Genomic DNA, 16,736 nt, shown 5'->3' with positions numbered 1-16,736 from the left:
TTTCTAGAAAAATTTAAAGAATCTATGTAGAAGTTTCTAAGTCTATCTGATTTCTTAATATAAAAATCAATTGTTGCCCTGGCTGGTTTGGCTCAGTGGTTAGAGTGTTGGCCTGCGGTCCAGAGAGACCCAGGTTTGGTTCCCGCTAAGGGTACGGACCTCAGTTGCAGTTTGTCCCTGGCCTTGGCTGGGTCGTGCAGGTAGCAACCACTCGATGTGTCCCTTTCATGTTGATGTTTCTCTCTCTTTCTCTCCCTCCCACTCTATCTGAACAAAAAAATGGAAAAAAATAAAACATAAAAAATAAAATAAAAATCAATTGCAGTGGTTTCCTATTCTATTTTTTTAAAAGCCTCATTGATTCAAATTCACCTAGAGCGAAGGTCATCATTAAATACTACCCCAGGCATTACATATTCAGACTTGACAATCATGGATCAGCTGAGAGGACCTGGTGGTTACAAAGTTGTCTGAGGGATCACCAAAGCAGATTTCCTTTCCAAATGCAGAGGTCTCTTCTCCCGGTGACACTGCCCAGCCATGTTTGTCTATAGATGTCCCTCTAAGCCATTGTTTCGGATGACCTTGGCATACTCCTTGGCTGACGTGTAAGGGACTCTGGGTCTGGCTGGATCTTCAAAATCAACATGGAAGAAACCGAACCGTTTGCTGTACCCCTGGGTCCACTCAAAGTTATCCAGAAGAGACCAAGCACAATAGAATTGAAGGTTGACTTTATCAAGTTGGATAGCTGAAATTTAAAAAATAAAAAGAACAATTACCATTGCTGGGAAGGTTCTAGGAGAACACAGACAAGATCCCTGCAGACCAGTGTGGGCATCTTCCTTGCACCAGAGATCACAATGGGAACGGAAACAAGCTTCTCACTCCCCTGCCAATTTGCTGTTTTAATTGAGCATGGGCTTCATTGAAGAAGTTAAATTACATATTATTATAATTATTTGGTTATTTACTCATTCAGACACTTGTTTTATTTACCCATTCATACTCAATGCACATCTTTTCAATATCTACTACTTTTCAGACACAACAAAACACACACAGTGAATTTCTTCCTAGAACCTGAAATTACATTCAGTAAAGGCCCTGCCGGGCGTCAAAGTACAACTTCCAGATCATCTAGAAAATCCACTGCTAAAGGGAAGAGGTCATAATGACATGAGTGGGGAAGCCCCAGCACTTACCTTTGCCCCCATGACCAAATGGAAACATGTCTGAGAATTCTGAAAACAGAACCTCCAAATGCGCTGGCTGAGCCTACAGCCCAGACTGAGTCAGCAGAGCCAAGGCAAGGGACCCTCCCTGCAAACACACATGTGCACAGGCACATCCTATGCCAGTTCATTCCTGGGTGCCCCCAGGCCCATCTATGGCCTCCCCATTAAGACAACAACACGTAGAGAATTCTCTACCTACTTTTACACTGAGTCCATCACTTCAGTCACAGAACTGAGCTCGTTTTTATTAGTATTTTAAGTTTGGTAAAGCTCTGAGGTTGTGCAGACCTCTGCATCGAGCATTTTCCTTGTTTAAGTGAAAATAACCAACTGTATCTACAGGGTGCACGCCTATCCATGTCTCGGTTCAAAAACGAAAGTTGTAAGGAAGGGTCCATTTATAAGACAGACATATTCTACAATCGGTTGGGTGGAAATGAGCATTCATCTAACAAGTCAAGTTTTAATGGTCCTGGGGATTGCTTTCAACCAAAGTGACCCTCTAACTTCGGCAAAGCAACAATCTACCCTCTAATTTCTTTCTCTGGTGTAAATCAGTATTTTTCAGGTCTCTTGCTGACACGACATCCATACACAACCATACGTGTGATGGTCTCCCATTTTCTCAGCATTTTATCTTTTTGTTGTGGATAGTCCATAGACAAATGGTTTCTGACAGGTTCACTGATGCATAACCTCCCTGCCTTTGTGCATGGAGGCCTGAAAAGTGCCCAAGCTAGAAAGGGCCTTATGAATGGCCTCGGGGCAGAAATTAAGCCAAGCTGGGTTGGTTCCTTTAAAATAAAGTATTCTTGGAAAACGAAATATATAACATGCAAACACATTAAGCTGTGCAGGAATTAAAACATTTACGAGATATTCCTTCTTCTCCAGCTTGTCCAGATTGCCAGATGTCTCCTCCCCTTTCTATCACCACAATCTACAAAATACCACTTATTAAATATAAATTTTTTTTTAAATACTAAGACTATTGTTAAGAATTCAAACAACGCAAGGCAGGTATCAGGCCAGAAAGCAGCCACCTCCTTTGACTGCCTTGTAATCCAATCTGGCGACGCGTGAGGATCCGTGTATTCCTTTCTCGTTTGCAGAACCCCTGCCCAACCAGCTCACCTGCCACGCAGCAAGCCAGACCGTTTCTGAAAACATGCACAGTCCCACTGATCAGGTACAAAAGGATGGATTCATGTGCTAAACTGGGGGATAAAAATGATGGCCTGCCGGCTTGGAAGGGAACAAAGGAAACCACACCGAGCTCATTGCTAACTGCCAGGAGTCTGCAGCAGGTGGTGAACTGCCCGAGCGACACTGGGGGAGTCTGCGCTTTCGCTGCAGGGACATTCAAGTAGAGAACTACTGAGCGAGGGCCGAGGAGCTGGCCTGCTGGACGCCTTCACGCTGCGCCACCGCCGGGGAAAATTACAGACCGCACTGGAACCTGCAGGCCTCTCGTCTTCCAGTCTCAAGAACAGAAAGAGACCGTCACCGGCTCGCCTGTCGTCATGATTTATGAGGCTCCAAGCCTTGGTAGGGAAAAAGCACTTCTGTGGGTTCACTTTCTTTCTTTAACCAGAGTTGGAGGACACGTAAACACAGACCTAACAGGACTGTAGATGGGTACAAAGCACACTGGGATGAAAACGACACTCACCACAGCGTCAGAGTTGGTTTGGGACTAAAAGGCCAGTGGGAAGGGACTCCCAGCAGGTTGACTATAAAGATGCAAAGAGAAAAGCATCTAGGCCTTGCTCATATGTTGTAGCCTTAGTCAGGTTGTCCTAATGATAAGAATCCCATGCCAGCGTTGTATTACACACACGCACACACGCACACACACATTCACATGCATGCAGACACTCACACACATGCACAGACACTCACACACATGCACGCACATGCACACATACACACATCTATATACTGCTCAGTATTAGCCAAATTGCAAAGGCTGAGGGTGCAGTCCTCCACTAGCCTGCCCTAACTTTTGACACCAAATGCAAGTTCAGAGTTTTCCCAAAATCACGCTCAGTTTCCATAATTTGTTAGAAGGATCCACAGAACTCTCCAAAACCCATTATTCTCACAGTTATGGTTTATTTCAGGGAAGGATACAGATTAACATCAGCCAAAGAAAGGGGCACACAGGGCAGTGTCCGTGGGGTTCCAGACACAAAGCATCCACTGTCGCCTCCCCTAGGAGTCAGAAAGTTGTCCTCCTGGTGTGGACATGTGCCGATACTCACAGAGCACCGCTGACCCAGGGAACCCACCTGAGTCAGTGACCAGAGCTTTCCCTGGGCTTTGTTACATTGTTGTGGTTGATGGATGCCCAGTGTGAATGGACTCAGTCCCCAGGTTACATGACACCGTGCGACCCAAAGCCACCCACCCTCCATCACATGCTTGGTCTTCCTAGTGTGACCAGCTCCCAACTGAACAAGGACATTCTGTCAGGTATGAGAGAGGTTTCTTCCCAGAAGTTGAGAGCAAAAGCCAACCCATTTTCTGGACAAAATCAAATTCTTTACTACATGTGCACACAACCTGTTTGGAAGCTCATTATTTCCTGCTACTGGCTAGACTCTTCTCAGGTTACTGGTGTATAAAGTGCCTGACCACATCTGTGTGTGTCACATTATTTAAAAAGCTAGACATTGGGCATGTGACCTCAATCTAATTTATATCCCCCAGGTTACAACAGAGATAGCCTTGTTTTCTTTTTTCTTTTAAAATATTTTTCTATTGACTTTTTTGGGAGAGAGGGAGGGAGAGAGAGAAACATCAATGTGAGAGAGAGACATCGATTGGCTGCCTCCTGCACGCCCCCTACTGGGGATCGAGCCCAGAACCCGCGTATGTGCCCTGACTGGGAATCAAACCAGGGCCTCTCGGTCCATGGGACAATACTCAGTCCACCAAGCCACACCGGCTGGGTAAGATAGCCTTGTTTTCAAGGTTGCCTTGGATGTGTGGCAACGCTATGAAGCTATCGAGCACACCACTTATCCACAAACCCAAACAGCCGTGACAAGAACCAGTGCAGAGGTTCAGGACCACGCAAAGGGCAGCAGACTTTATGGAAAAGAAATGAGCAAGTTAAAGCCCCAAGAATGAGTGAGAAGAAAAACTATAACTTCTATATCTCTGTGCTCAGGTAATGACTTGCTGCATTCTTCGAGCAAACCCTTCTAATAAAAAGAAGTGAACATGGTATTTGAAATTTTAAACACAAATTCTCCAGCCAATGGAAAGCAGACAGTGTAGCAGGGAACTATCAAGCCAACGCAGAGAGCAGACGCTGAGATTGGCATATCTGGCAGCTACTTTCGCCGGATGGAATTTTCCAGTCTTTGAAAATCCGAACCTTTGTATATTTTCTATGGTGAGGATGGATGTCAATGCACAGAGCCACGTCATGTCCAAAACCACACACAGAAAACTAAGTATCTCAAGGGCTAAACTACCGGGATAAGAGCCAGCAGTAAACCCGTCATTGGAAAGTCTTGAGTCAGCTGGTGATTCAGAAATCGTCAAGTCTGGATTTGGGGTTGAGGTGATTCCAGGCTGGTAGTACCTCAGGCACCTAGAATATGTATATTAAAATTATTTTCTAAAGGGATATGCCTCTACTCTAAACCTCCAATTGTTATTACAAATATCTTAAGTGTAATTATCAGCATATGATCAAATCTAATGAGACAGACATGGGAAAATGATGACATTCTAAAAATCACCAGAACAGACAATAGAAACAAACCCACAAAATTCCCAGTTCTTAGAATTATCAGACAGACTACAAAATGACCATGTTAACTATGTCTAAACCACAGAGGTAAACTTCAAACATCTTCAAGGTTGAGGAACCATAAAAAATAAAGTGGCAGATATAGAAGAAGACCGTCAACGTGCTTGGGTTTGAGTCCCGGGAGCTTCGACCACATAGGTGGAAGGGACCTCTCATTTCTCTCATGTGGTAAGGGTTAAATGCAATAGCATGGACCCCAGCACCGTACCCAGCCCATGGCCAGCTTGTTGCTTCTTTCTGGCCACCTCTTAGGAGAATGAAGAACCCAAAGGAAAAACAAACTCTGATGTGCCCTCTCCCCCAACACAAATATTTAAAGTAGAAAATGGGCTTACATGAAAATCTTAGATTGTATGAAAGGGGAAAAGGAGTCACAGGACAACATTCAGTCTGAGAAAGGTGAGCTTAGGGATGAAGGGACAGGTATAAACAAACTATGTAAATCTGAAAACGGGTCTCTTTATATCAGTTGACAGATTCCTTTCTTTTCTCCATAAGGATACCTCCCCGTCATGGCCTGGCTTCCTGCCTCTCTGAGTCCTGAGGAGTGGTCCTGAGACCCCCTGAAGCACTCAGTTTCGGGTGTCCAAGCGCTCAGAACTGTGTTAGCTGAGCAGGTGCATGCTAGAAATTGGTTCTTGAGCAGCAAATCCTACCCCAGATGTGGGAAAAACTAGCAGAGTAGGTGTGAGTCAAGATCCTCAAGCAGTATGTGTCTAAGTCAATGCCACAACAAGTCCAAAAGACAGGATTCAGAACAACCTCAGGTTCAAGGTCCCTGAAATGGAAACCTCTGAGACAAAGACGCTGGAGTTTCAGAGAGGTATGGGGAGTGACTGCAAAGGGCCATGGAGTATCTTCTATTTGCATGAATTTATTCCTAAATATGGGATGTGGAAGAATCAGGATGACATAAAGATATGGAGTCAAAGCAAATGTCGAAAACATCTCATAGTGTAGACTCTGACCACCTCAACCAGTTGCAGTTACCGGGGACATAGCTTATATAGTTCACTGACACCAACTTTCTAAAATTAGAATCTCTTGGGTTGTGCTATGGGCTAAATTCATATGTTGAAGCACCGACTTCCAGTACCTTAGCATATGACCTTACTTGAACAGAAGGTCTTTAAAGAGGGGGTCGAATTAAAAGGAGGTAATTAGGGTGGGCCCTGATCCAATGACTGGTATCCTTGTCACAAGAGTGACACCAGGGATGTGTGTACAGCGGAAGGACCAGGGAGGACACAGCCAGAAGGAGATTGTCCAAAAGCCAAAAAGAGAAGCCTCAGAAAAAATCAAACCTGCTGATCCCTTGATCTTGGACTTCTGGCTTCCAGAACTATAAGAAGATGCACTTCTGTGGTTTAAGCCCCCTGACCTGTGGCACTTTGGTGTGGCAGCCTTAGCAAACTAATTTGGGTTGTGACCTAAAAATTTCTATTTTTTCATAATCTCCCTGAGCTTGAGACTCACCCATCTAGAATAAGCTCTGATAGTCCACTACAATTTTTTGAACAGTCTCCAACCCCAGAGGAATATTTATTCAGGCTCATAAACGTTGGAGAACCTCCCTCAGCCTTTCTCCCTAAGAGCCCTAGCCAGAGGAGCCCTAGGCAAAGAGACACAGCTCTATGGCAACCAGGTCACAACGCCTTTCAGAAACGATGGTTACTGAGCCTAAGGCAGAGATGCTGAATGCAGGGGGGGGGGGGGGGATGCCTTTTCATCCCACTGCTCAGTCAGCCTTAGCCCTGTCCCCAGAGTATGAGAAATCCTCTCACCCCATTGCGTGCAGTGGGTTGTCTGACCAACCACACAAAATATTTGTCCATTCCAAGCCTGTGAATGTAACCTTACTTGGAAAGGGGGCCTTTGCAAATGTAATTAAGGGAAGGATTTCAAGATGAGATCACCCTTGTTAATGGTGAGTCCTAAACCCAATGACAAGTGTCCTTTACCAAAGAAGAGATGGGGAGGAAGGAAGGGAAAAAGGCACATGGCAGAGGCAGAGTTTGGAGGGATACGTCTACCAGTTGTAGGTCACTACGCAGCAAGAGGAGAGGTCAGAACAGACTTCTCCTCCGTGTCCAGAAGGAACCGATCCTACTGATGCTTGCATTTCAGAGAGCGTGAGAGCATATATTTCATTCATTCACGTGTTGGACACCAAGCTTGCCGTAGTTTGTTGAGGCAGCCAGGAGACATGCAGAGCGGTTGCCAGCTGGACTCCGAGTCCCAAGCCGCCCACCTGCTTTGCGGATGGCTGATGAGAAGCCCTCTCAGGGCGTCAGAACCGGAGGGAGAAAGCCTTCCCAGGACACAGCGGGCAGCACATTTCCTGGCAACTGCCCCACACAGTGACCTTAAAGCTGTGTTTCCCTGAGTTTGGTTATAACGCACAAGAGCCGTACGACGGGAGGGCAGCTTCATCCGGACAACGGTTCCTGCAAGAGAACTGGCATGCCGGCTGTTTCCCCTTTTCTTTGGAGAAAAATAAAATAAAACAACATCAGGAAGATCTAAACATAGAAAATGCACAATAAGCGCCCCCCCCCCCCCCAAGGTGAATGTCAGTGGCTGAGCAGCGTCTGTGAAGATGCCCAAATAATCCCCAGACAGGAGGCCTACCTGCACGTGGGACCTCCTGGTAGCAAAAATTATGACTTTCTCAAAAGAGTGTCTTTGGAAACCGAAGGCTAATTTTTAAATATTCTATAGGAAAATGCCAATTAACCAGAAACAAGCTGTACAGATGTCTTAATTATCTGCGTTGTTCCTGTTACTCACATTGGACTTCGGGGGAAAGAAGCTGCAAACAGCAAGCATTTGAAAGGGACCGTGTAAAACTACCTGCCTTAGAAAGCTGGTCGGAGGATAGTTACATATTCTGTGTCATCTCATGTAATTTCTCCATCAATATTACTGTTACAGTTACTTCTGTTGCAGGAGAGAAGTTGTTGTAGAAACCAAAGTGCTCAGCAAGTGAAGTGCTCTCCCCCCGGAAAGTGTCCATCCTTTCCCCTTTCCCTCCCTCCCCCCCCCTTCCTTCCTTCCTTCCTTCCTTCCTTCCTTCCTTCCTTCCTTCCTTCCTTCCTTCTCTCCTTCTTTCCTTTCTCCATTCATTTTCCTCTGAGACTGGCTCTCCCCTTCTATGAATGGATAGTTTTGCATCTTCTCCCTAGGGTGGTGGTGGGTATTGAATAAACTAATATGTATAAAGCTCAATGAGGCATGTCTCGTTTATAGGGAGCACTCAATAGACGCCGCTTGCTGTTACTGTTGTTGTTGTTGTTGTTGTTGTTTCTCTCCAAGTCTGGGCGGGCTATGAATGAGACCTATTTCATCTCTTCCTTCCATCTGGCCTCCAACTCTCAGAGGGTACAGAGTCAGCACAAAATGCTCAGTGCTGAGAACCAGAGAAATCAGGGCCTCACAGAAAAGTGTAGCATCTGGGGCAGGGCTTGTGCTCTGTGGGAACGGGTCAGTTGTGGGTCATGAGAAATAAATCATGAAAGAAAAGGAACTGCGGGTAAGGCTGCCAGGGACACCGGTAAGCTGACACCCCTGTTCCTCAGAGTGGTCAGAGGTGGGGATGACGTCACTCGAGATTTCTGGGACCCTACGTAACATCCACCCTACATTTATCAAATAAATATATATTGTGCTAGGAATTGGGAATATAATGGTGGGAAAACTAAACAGCCCCTGTTTTTATGGAGCTTAACAGTCAATGTATCTCTTAATCAAATTATCACCCTGTAAGCCTTTAATGGCATGTGCAAGGAATTATGGAAGTAAAAAAAAAAAAAAACTGTGAGAAAGAACATAATCACTGACATGTACTAAGCATTTAGGTACCACTTCAAGGGTTTCATGTATGCACTCAGTAATGTCATAGAAGATGTAGAAGGTGTATCTTAGCAAAGAACTTAAAGAAGATAGTTCAGGGGATCATAAAGAATATCTGAAATGCCCAGCTGGTGTGGCTCAGTGGTTGAGTGTTGACCCATGCACCAAGAGTTCACCGGTTAGATTCCCAGTCAGGGCACATGCCCAGGTTGCAGGCTCAATCCCCAGTAAAGGGCATGCAGGAGGCAGTCAATCCATGTTTCTCTCTCATTGCTGTTTCTATCTCTCTCTTCCTCTTCCTTCTCTCTCTCTAAAAATCAATAAAAACATTTAAAAAATAATATCGGAAATTTGTAGACAAAGAGCGTAGAATGGTGGTTACCAAGGTCTAGGGATGGGGAAATGGGGAGATGTTGCTCAAAGGGTGAACACTTTCAGTTTCAAGATGAATACATTTGGGGGAATCTATGTACAGTATGGTGATTATGGTTAATAATTCTGTATTATAGACTTGAGAGTTGCTAAAAGATTAGATCTTAAATATTCTCACCAAGAAATAAATGGTAATTCTGTGAGGGGCTGGAGGGTGTTAGCTAATGCTATGGTGGGAATCATGTCTCAATATGTAAGTATATCAAAGCAACGCGGTGTATAGCTTAAACTTACACAATATTATATGTCAATTATATATAAAAAAAGCTGGAAGAGAAAAAAAAGAATTATCAGGAGAAATCCACAAGGCAGGGCTGAGACATGTAGGTCCTTCTAAAAACTTTAAGGATTTTGATCTTTATCTTAACAGCAATGAAATGTCATTGAAGGAGGTTAAGCAAGAGAATGACTTTAGCTAATTTGCATTTTTAGAAGATTACTGTGACCTCTGTGGAGAATAGATTTGAGTGTAGCAAGAATGGAATCCGAGAGAGCTTTTAGGAGTGACTGCAATGAATCACAAGGGAGAGGATGGGGGTTCATCTGGGTGGCATAGGTGAAGACAGAGAGAATCAGATGGATTCCACAGATACTCAGATAAAATCAACAGGATGGAACATTTCACTGGAGATCGGTAATGAAGGAGATAAGGTAGCAAATTTAGCACAATTTAATGGATAACGTTGTCAGTCTCTGAGGTAGAAAACTGGTCATAGACAAATTTTTGAGAAAAGGCAGGGAAGATAATAAATCCAGCTTTGGTTATGATGACTTTTATGTGCCATTGTTGACCTTCAAATGAAGAGCTGAATAGACAGTTGAATAAATAAATAAAGAGCTGAAACTAGAGTCTGAGATGGAAATGGAAATGTTAGAATTATCATGTAGAGGTAGCAAATGAAATCATAGTTGTCGAATAGAATTTATAGAACAGGAAAACAAAACATTTGTGCAAGACTTATGGTATTCCATCATTTGAAGATGAGCTGAAAGAGATAGTAAGGACGACCAGAAATGTTCAATGTCCTTGACCTGATACAACCATAGGGGATACTTTCTGTGGATGTCGTTTGATCAACGTCACACACTACAAAAGGAGAATTTAGAAATTACTCCAATGCTCACATTCTGTATATCAGAATAACATGGCAAGATTGTAAATCCAGAACGATTGCAAATCTAGGACTGAATGTGACATCCAAGGGTCAAAGCCACTATGGGAAACACATATAGCCAAACTATATGGAGAGTATAAAGTGGGTAGAGGTGAGGGAGGTACCTGTAACATCAATCCCCTAAGAGCAATATCTGGACATTGTAGTGTAGGGACAATTCAAGGCTTATCGATACTTTCTAGAACCCCCTACGTCTCCCCCAGGAAAAAATCCAGATCAAAACCAGAAGCTTGCGCCCAGTGAGACAGTAGCATTCAGTTCAGAGGTCAGGGGTTGCACCAAGTGTTTCTGGGGTGATAGTTTTAAAGGGAATCAGATTATAAAGATATAGCCCGCAGGGGAAGGGGTCTGTCTATCATGCAGTCCTGAAGTGAGAGGTGAGATGGCCCAGATTCTGTCCCCCTGGAGCACACTTTGCCATTGCTCATATTTTGTTTGAAGTTTCCCTTTTCCTTATTTGCCAGCAGGCCAAAAGTTTCTTGACTTGCTTGGGCCCAGGAAAGAGGCGGGCTTGGTGGGGTGCTCTCTGTTGCTCTGGTTGCATTGCCTAGAACTTGATCTAGTGATGTGGCTTTGCATCCTACTGGAAAGCTAAGCTCAGAGCTCCTCATGTGAACTTAGGGGAAATCGTAGCCTTTTCAGCCTGTTTAAACTCCGGGCTTTAAACTAATTCTAGTCTGCCTCTAATGTCGGCCAAAAAAAGTATTTAATGCCATATGGTTTAGACTAGCTCACTAGACTTCTGTAGACAATTGGAGTCCAAAGACCCAACTAGCAATAAAGTTTTACTTTACTTTCTTTGTCTTTTTAGTGTGTGTGTATATATATATCATGGAGATATATATATATCTCCATGAGAGGGGGTGACTCAGCTATGGCAAAATTTGGGTCATGGGGTCCTCTGGTCAAATACTCTGCGATGACTCCAAAATTTATACTTTCAGTTCTGGTATTTCTCTAACCTACAAAAAATCTATAAATAACTGACTGTTTGGCTTCTCTTTTGGGGGGTCTAAATGACATTAAAAATTTAACATTTATGCCTTGGCTGGTTTGGTTCAGTGGTTAGAGCGTCAGCCTGCGGTCCAGAGAGACCTGGGTTTGGTACCTGCTAAGGCGCGTACCTCGGTTGCAGTTTGTCCCTGGCCCTGGTTGGGTCATGCAGGTGGCAGCCACGCAATGTGTCCCTTTCATGTTGATGTTTCTCTCTCTCTCCCTCCCACTCTAGCTGAACAGAAATGGGAAAATGTCCTCGGATGAGGATAAAAAAAAAATTAACATTTATATCTGTACACTAATGTTTAATACAACATTATTCATAATAGACAAAAGATGGCAATGCCCAAATGTCCATCCCTGGATGAATGGAAAAACACAATATGGCATATACCCGCAATGCAATATGTATTATTCAGTCTTAAAAAGAACACACATCTGATCATTTGAAAACATGGGTGAACCATAAAGACATTATGCTAAGTGAAATAAGCCCACCATGGAAAACACATATTATATTTTCTATGGTATTTTCCACTTACTTGGTACCTAGAATGTCAAATTTACAGAAACAAAAAGGAGAATGAGCGCTGCCAGGGATGCAGGGGAGGAGGTGATGGGGAGCTCTCGTTGAATGGGAACAGAGTTTCCATGTAGGGCGGGTGAAAAGTTCTGGACGTGGGCAGAGGTGATGGCCGCACACGGTGAATGCACCTCCTGCCCCTGAACTGCACACTTGAAGATGGTTAAAATGGTAGACTTCCTTTAAATGGTTTTAGTGTATTTTAATTTTGGAATTTTAAAAATTAAACTAAACATTTAAAATTTATTTAAAATTTTTAAAATAAGTAAATAAAATTTGTGTATGAAACAGAACTCTTGGTTTTCAACCCACTCCTCAAACCTGCCCCCACGCCAGCTTTTGTGATCCCAATAGATGGCACCATCCACCCAGTTCTTCAGAACAAATACCTAGAAGTCAAGCCTGGCTCTCCCTTTTCGTTACCCCCTTTCCCTGACCACCTGTAGCCTGCTCCGCCTTTATCCACTCCTCTACCCTCTAAACTAGCCCTTCAGCTTCCTGACTGGTGTCCCAGCCACAGCTTTTGCACACAATGTAGCCAGAGTGTGTAAATCTTTGAAAAACCAATTTAGCTCATGTCCTTTCACTGTTTAACCACCTCCCCCAACACACTCCATAGTTTTCCAATGTCGCTTCGTGTAAAATTTAAAATCCTTATATGACCTTGAAGAACCTATGTGATCAGGCATCTGCCCAGCTTTCCTACACTGTTTCCTTCCTTCCCACAACTGCAAAACTCCAGGCACACTGGACTTCGTACTCTTCTTGAAATTTTCTTTTTTACCCCAACCTGGGTATTAGAATCCCACTATCTCCAAGCTGAACAACCAAGACCTCAATAGCCACTGATGCCAAGTCCCTACTGAGCATCTGAATCCCTGTTACTGCACTGCTGGGAGGGCCCCATCCCATGGGAAACCAGCCTCTGTCTCCAGTCCCAACCTCCCTACTCCAACTCTCCACCCATTCAGATATGACATTCCCCATCATCTTCCTCTGGCCTCCCACTATCTGACATTGCCCAAAAGCTTCTCCATGGTCTCAGCTGCAGCTACCACACTTTACCTCTGATTTTGGATATTCGCAAAGAATGTTTTATTTCACTCTTGACTATTTTTCTAGGGTAGTCCTCTTGAGTGTTTCCCCTTTCCTGAAAACTCTGGACACTACGGAGCCAGGTTCCACCACTCTCCTGGGCGTAGAGCTAAGCTGGGACAGTGGCTCCTTGGTCCCAGAAGTTCCCTGGGTACCATAGCAGAGCTCCAGAAGAAAATATTTCATCATATGACCTTATCCCTGGGCCTCGGGTACACACTTTGTAATAGCTATCATTCTTTAGGCCATAAGAATATTGATTTACTTGTATCTCTAAATAGCCTGTTTCTATTAACTACAACCATCCAAGAAAAACCCTCAAAGAAAGTAGCTGGTGCCCCAGATGGAAACAGCAGAGTTTCATATTTCTGTACACCAATGACTAGGTTCCAGGTTCTATGGCTCTCAGTCGAAAAATGGGCAACATGGGTGAACAAAAATGGGCATAGCTGCATTTGAGAGCAAAAGAAAGTGTGTGGTTTTGTTCCAAAACTGACGTAAGGCTTTAGAACCATAATTTGTCAAACCATATCCTAAATAAATGGATTCATATTAATACTTCCTTCTTTGCTTCTTTCTTTCATTCTTCCTTACAACCACAAAATACTTTATTAAGTATCTGCTATACAAAAGGTATTGTTTTCGGCAGAGTGATACTTATACAGGGGGGACATACCTAACGTAGACCTTGCCCTCAAGGTCAAGTAGAAGAGCAAAGATCCACAGAGGTCCCCTGCTATGTGCCTTCACTCAACAACCTTAAATTCCCTCCTGCAAAATAAATAAGACATGGAATTAACTCTTTGTTCAGAGTTTGCCATGTACTCCAGACTCTAAGCTCCGTGGAGGCAAGAAGCACATGGATTATATATTCCCAAAGATTAGCAAAGTGGCCGATGAAGGACAAGTGTCTAATGAATATTGCTTAACTAAATGAGTGACTACAAATAGAGATTGAATATGGAGCATAATGTTAGCAATATAAGAGTAGGCACCATGGGTGAAAAGAATAGAGAAAAAGTAGTTCTCAAGAAGGCAAGATTATTTTCTTGGCCAAGTTGACAAACTTCAACTCCAAATTCACCTTGTCCCAATAAAGAGAAAGAAATACCTTCCTCCCATCTGATCAACTCACTGCTCATTTTGTATGCTAGAATATTTTTCCGGGATCACTTGACTCGAAGATCATGTCCCTTGTCAGTTACTGATATTCCTATACATATACAATAAATGGTGAATACATTATATTAAATGCTCCTTAAAAAACCATTCTCCAAGGAGTCAATGACACCACCTTTTGTTAATGACAAGGAGAAGAAGCATTAGCATTATCCTCACCACAATAACACTCGGTGCTTGTGCACAGCAGCCACTGTAATTGTGTTGAGTCATACGATAATAGAAAGTGAGCAGAAGAGAGGTAAGAAGAATGAACAATGATACTTCTTTAAAAGGCTACCATATGTTCTCATATTGCTGGCACTAAGTTCAAGCCCAGGTGGGTACACTTCACCCAGGCTGCCTGTCCTGGCCTATTGTACAAGTCTCCCTAGTCTGCTTTTTAAGGACAAAGAAGGACACTGCTTGGTGACCACAAGCTGTTCAGGGAAGAGACTTTGCTCAGCACATTTCAGCTCTTGAGCAAGGCTGGGTTCATTTCAGGGAGCCACATAAAATAAATAATCATGCAAAAGCAGATTTGTTCTGATGGGGCCCTGACAGCTGCTCTGAGAGGTGGGTCCTTGCAAGCCCATCTTTCAACAATGAACTGACCCAAAGATCCAGGAAAGCTCCAGACAGGACCATATGGCCTGGAATAAAAACATATTTCAAACTCTGTTTATTATGCATATCTTTCAAAGGTTCACTACTCTGTGATGAAGCACTGCACCTGCAAAGCTTTAGTGAGCCTCCCAAGCAAGTGCAATTATAAAATTGCAGGCACCTGAAGAATTTGTCTTCTCTTACACTTAGCCATGCACTGCCCACCAATGACTGGTCTCATTCTTTTTAATTATACAGGTTTGCCGTATTTTGTAAGCTGCAATCAATACTTATTCAGATAATAAAATTCCTTATAGACCTCAGAGTGAAGGCCATGAAATATCTCTCCTCCTAAACGTTGGGGACTCCAACACTGTGGCATATAGAACCTTCCAGTCTGCCTGAAAAGAACCGCAGCAGTTCAATCATGCAGCCCTGCAAAGACAGGGGAGCATTTGACGTGAATGTAAGCCAAGCTCTATCCGTCAGCAACGGCAGGGGAGAAGGGGACATGAACAGTTTCCCTTTACAAGTGAGCTCTGTGGCTCCACATCTGGTTCAAATATTTGAGAGGCACAGTTTGTTCATTATTCACTCAACAAATATGCACTGAGCAGCTATTATGTGCCAGGCTCCAGACTAGGTGTGGTGCTTCCAAGATCAATAGCACACCATTTCTGCCCTCGGGAGTTGATTGGCTCACTGAGAAGAAAGACCACAAAAGCACCTTTTTGGGAATACAAAAAGATACTCAGGGGGTGATATTCCCCTGGGAAGTTCAAGGACAGCTTTCCAGAGGAACAGACATTTGAATCAAAACTTGAAAAATAAGTATCTTTAGCTAGTCAAGTAAAAACAGATATGAGCCATAGCAGGGTGAGAACTTTGCGTGAATGCCCACTTTAATGGTCTCCCCCAAGGCCATGAGCAGAATGATTCAGTTTGAGGCTCTGAGTCCTATTCCTATCTCCATTTCTAATTAGCTTATGCATGAACAAGACATGTGTGTCTGAGATCGCTCATATGATCCAAGGATGGTTGTAGAATGGGGATCTTCTGAGTATATTGGCACTAGAATCTCTCTAGTGTTCTTCCCCAACTAAGAGTCAACATGAAATGTGGAGCTCCAGTATTTCTCCACCCCAAAACAGTACACAGTGGTACAGCTTAGAATTTTAGAAACTTATTTTATGTAAAATGGCTTAGCTTAACATTATAGAGAGTGATGGGCGTGCGGAACTTTGCCTGCGAAGACGTTATCTTATTCCTCTGGAGCCCATGGTCCCACGCCAAAAGAGCCTCTGCATTTTATCATGGAAAGATTATATCAAATTCAATCTTTGAAATAAAAAATTTAGAGCAATAATGGTAGATGAAATAAATATGTTGACTATGACATAACATGGTAGACCTGGAGACATGTAAAAGAAGTAACTGGCTTCCTACAGGTACTGATGATGCTAGAATCTGAAATGCAAGAAGATAAGCTGCTTTGACCAGGGATTTTTATTTAACAAGTTCATGAGGGCACAAAGGAAAAAAAAAAAAAAAAAGGTTGGAAGGGAGGGAGGAAGAAGATAAAGGAGACAGGAGACAAAGAGGGAGAGAGGAGAAAGGAGGAAGGTAGGGAAAGAGGGAGGAAGGAAGGCAGGGAACATCTACCTACTATAACCGATAGTATGTCTAAACCGTGTTTATCTCCAGGCTCTCAACAATGGCTCACAAGGATGTAGCGAGGGCATTATCTTTCAAGTCTTTTCAGACTCAAGGAGAAC

At 43.5% G+C, this 16,736-nt stretch overlaps 1 protein-coding gene across 2 annotated transcripts in view; it reads right to left on the bottom strand.

Annotated features, from left to right (window-relative positions):
• Positions 1-323: 323 nt before the first annotated feature.
• LOC118636952 (cytosolic beta-glucosidase) overlaps positions 324-16,736 on the bottom strand; it is a 123,387-nt gene continuing 106,974 nt past the window's right edge. For both annotated transcript variants that reach the window (XM_036271946.1, XM_036271955.1), the window contains one exon: positions 324-751. In XM_036271946.1, the coding sequence (XP_036127839.1) occupies positions 549-751 (203 nt within the window). In that variant the 3' untranslated portion in view covers positions 324-548. The remainder of the gene's footprint in view (positions 752-16,736) is intronic.

This window comes from Molossus molossus, unplaced genomic scaffold (assembly GCF_014108415.1).
Source record: "Molossus molossus isolate mMolMol1 unplaced genomic scaffold, mMolMol1.p scaffold_m16_p_1, whole genome shotgun sequence".
Taxonomy (NCBI): domain Eukaryota; kingdom Metazoa; phylum Chordata; class Mammalia; order Chiroptera; family Molossidae; genus Molossus; species Molossus molossus.
This window is presented reverse-complemented; position numbering and strand designations above follow the sequence as displayed.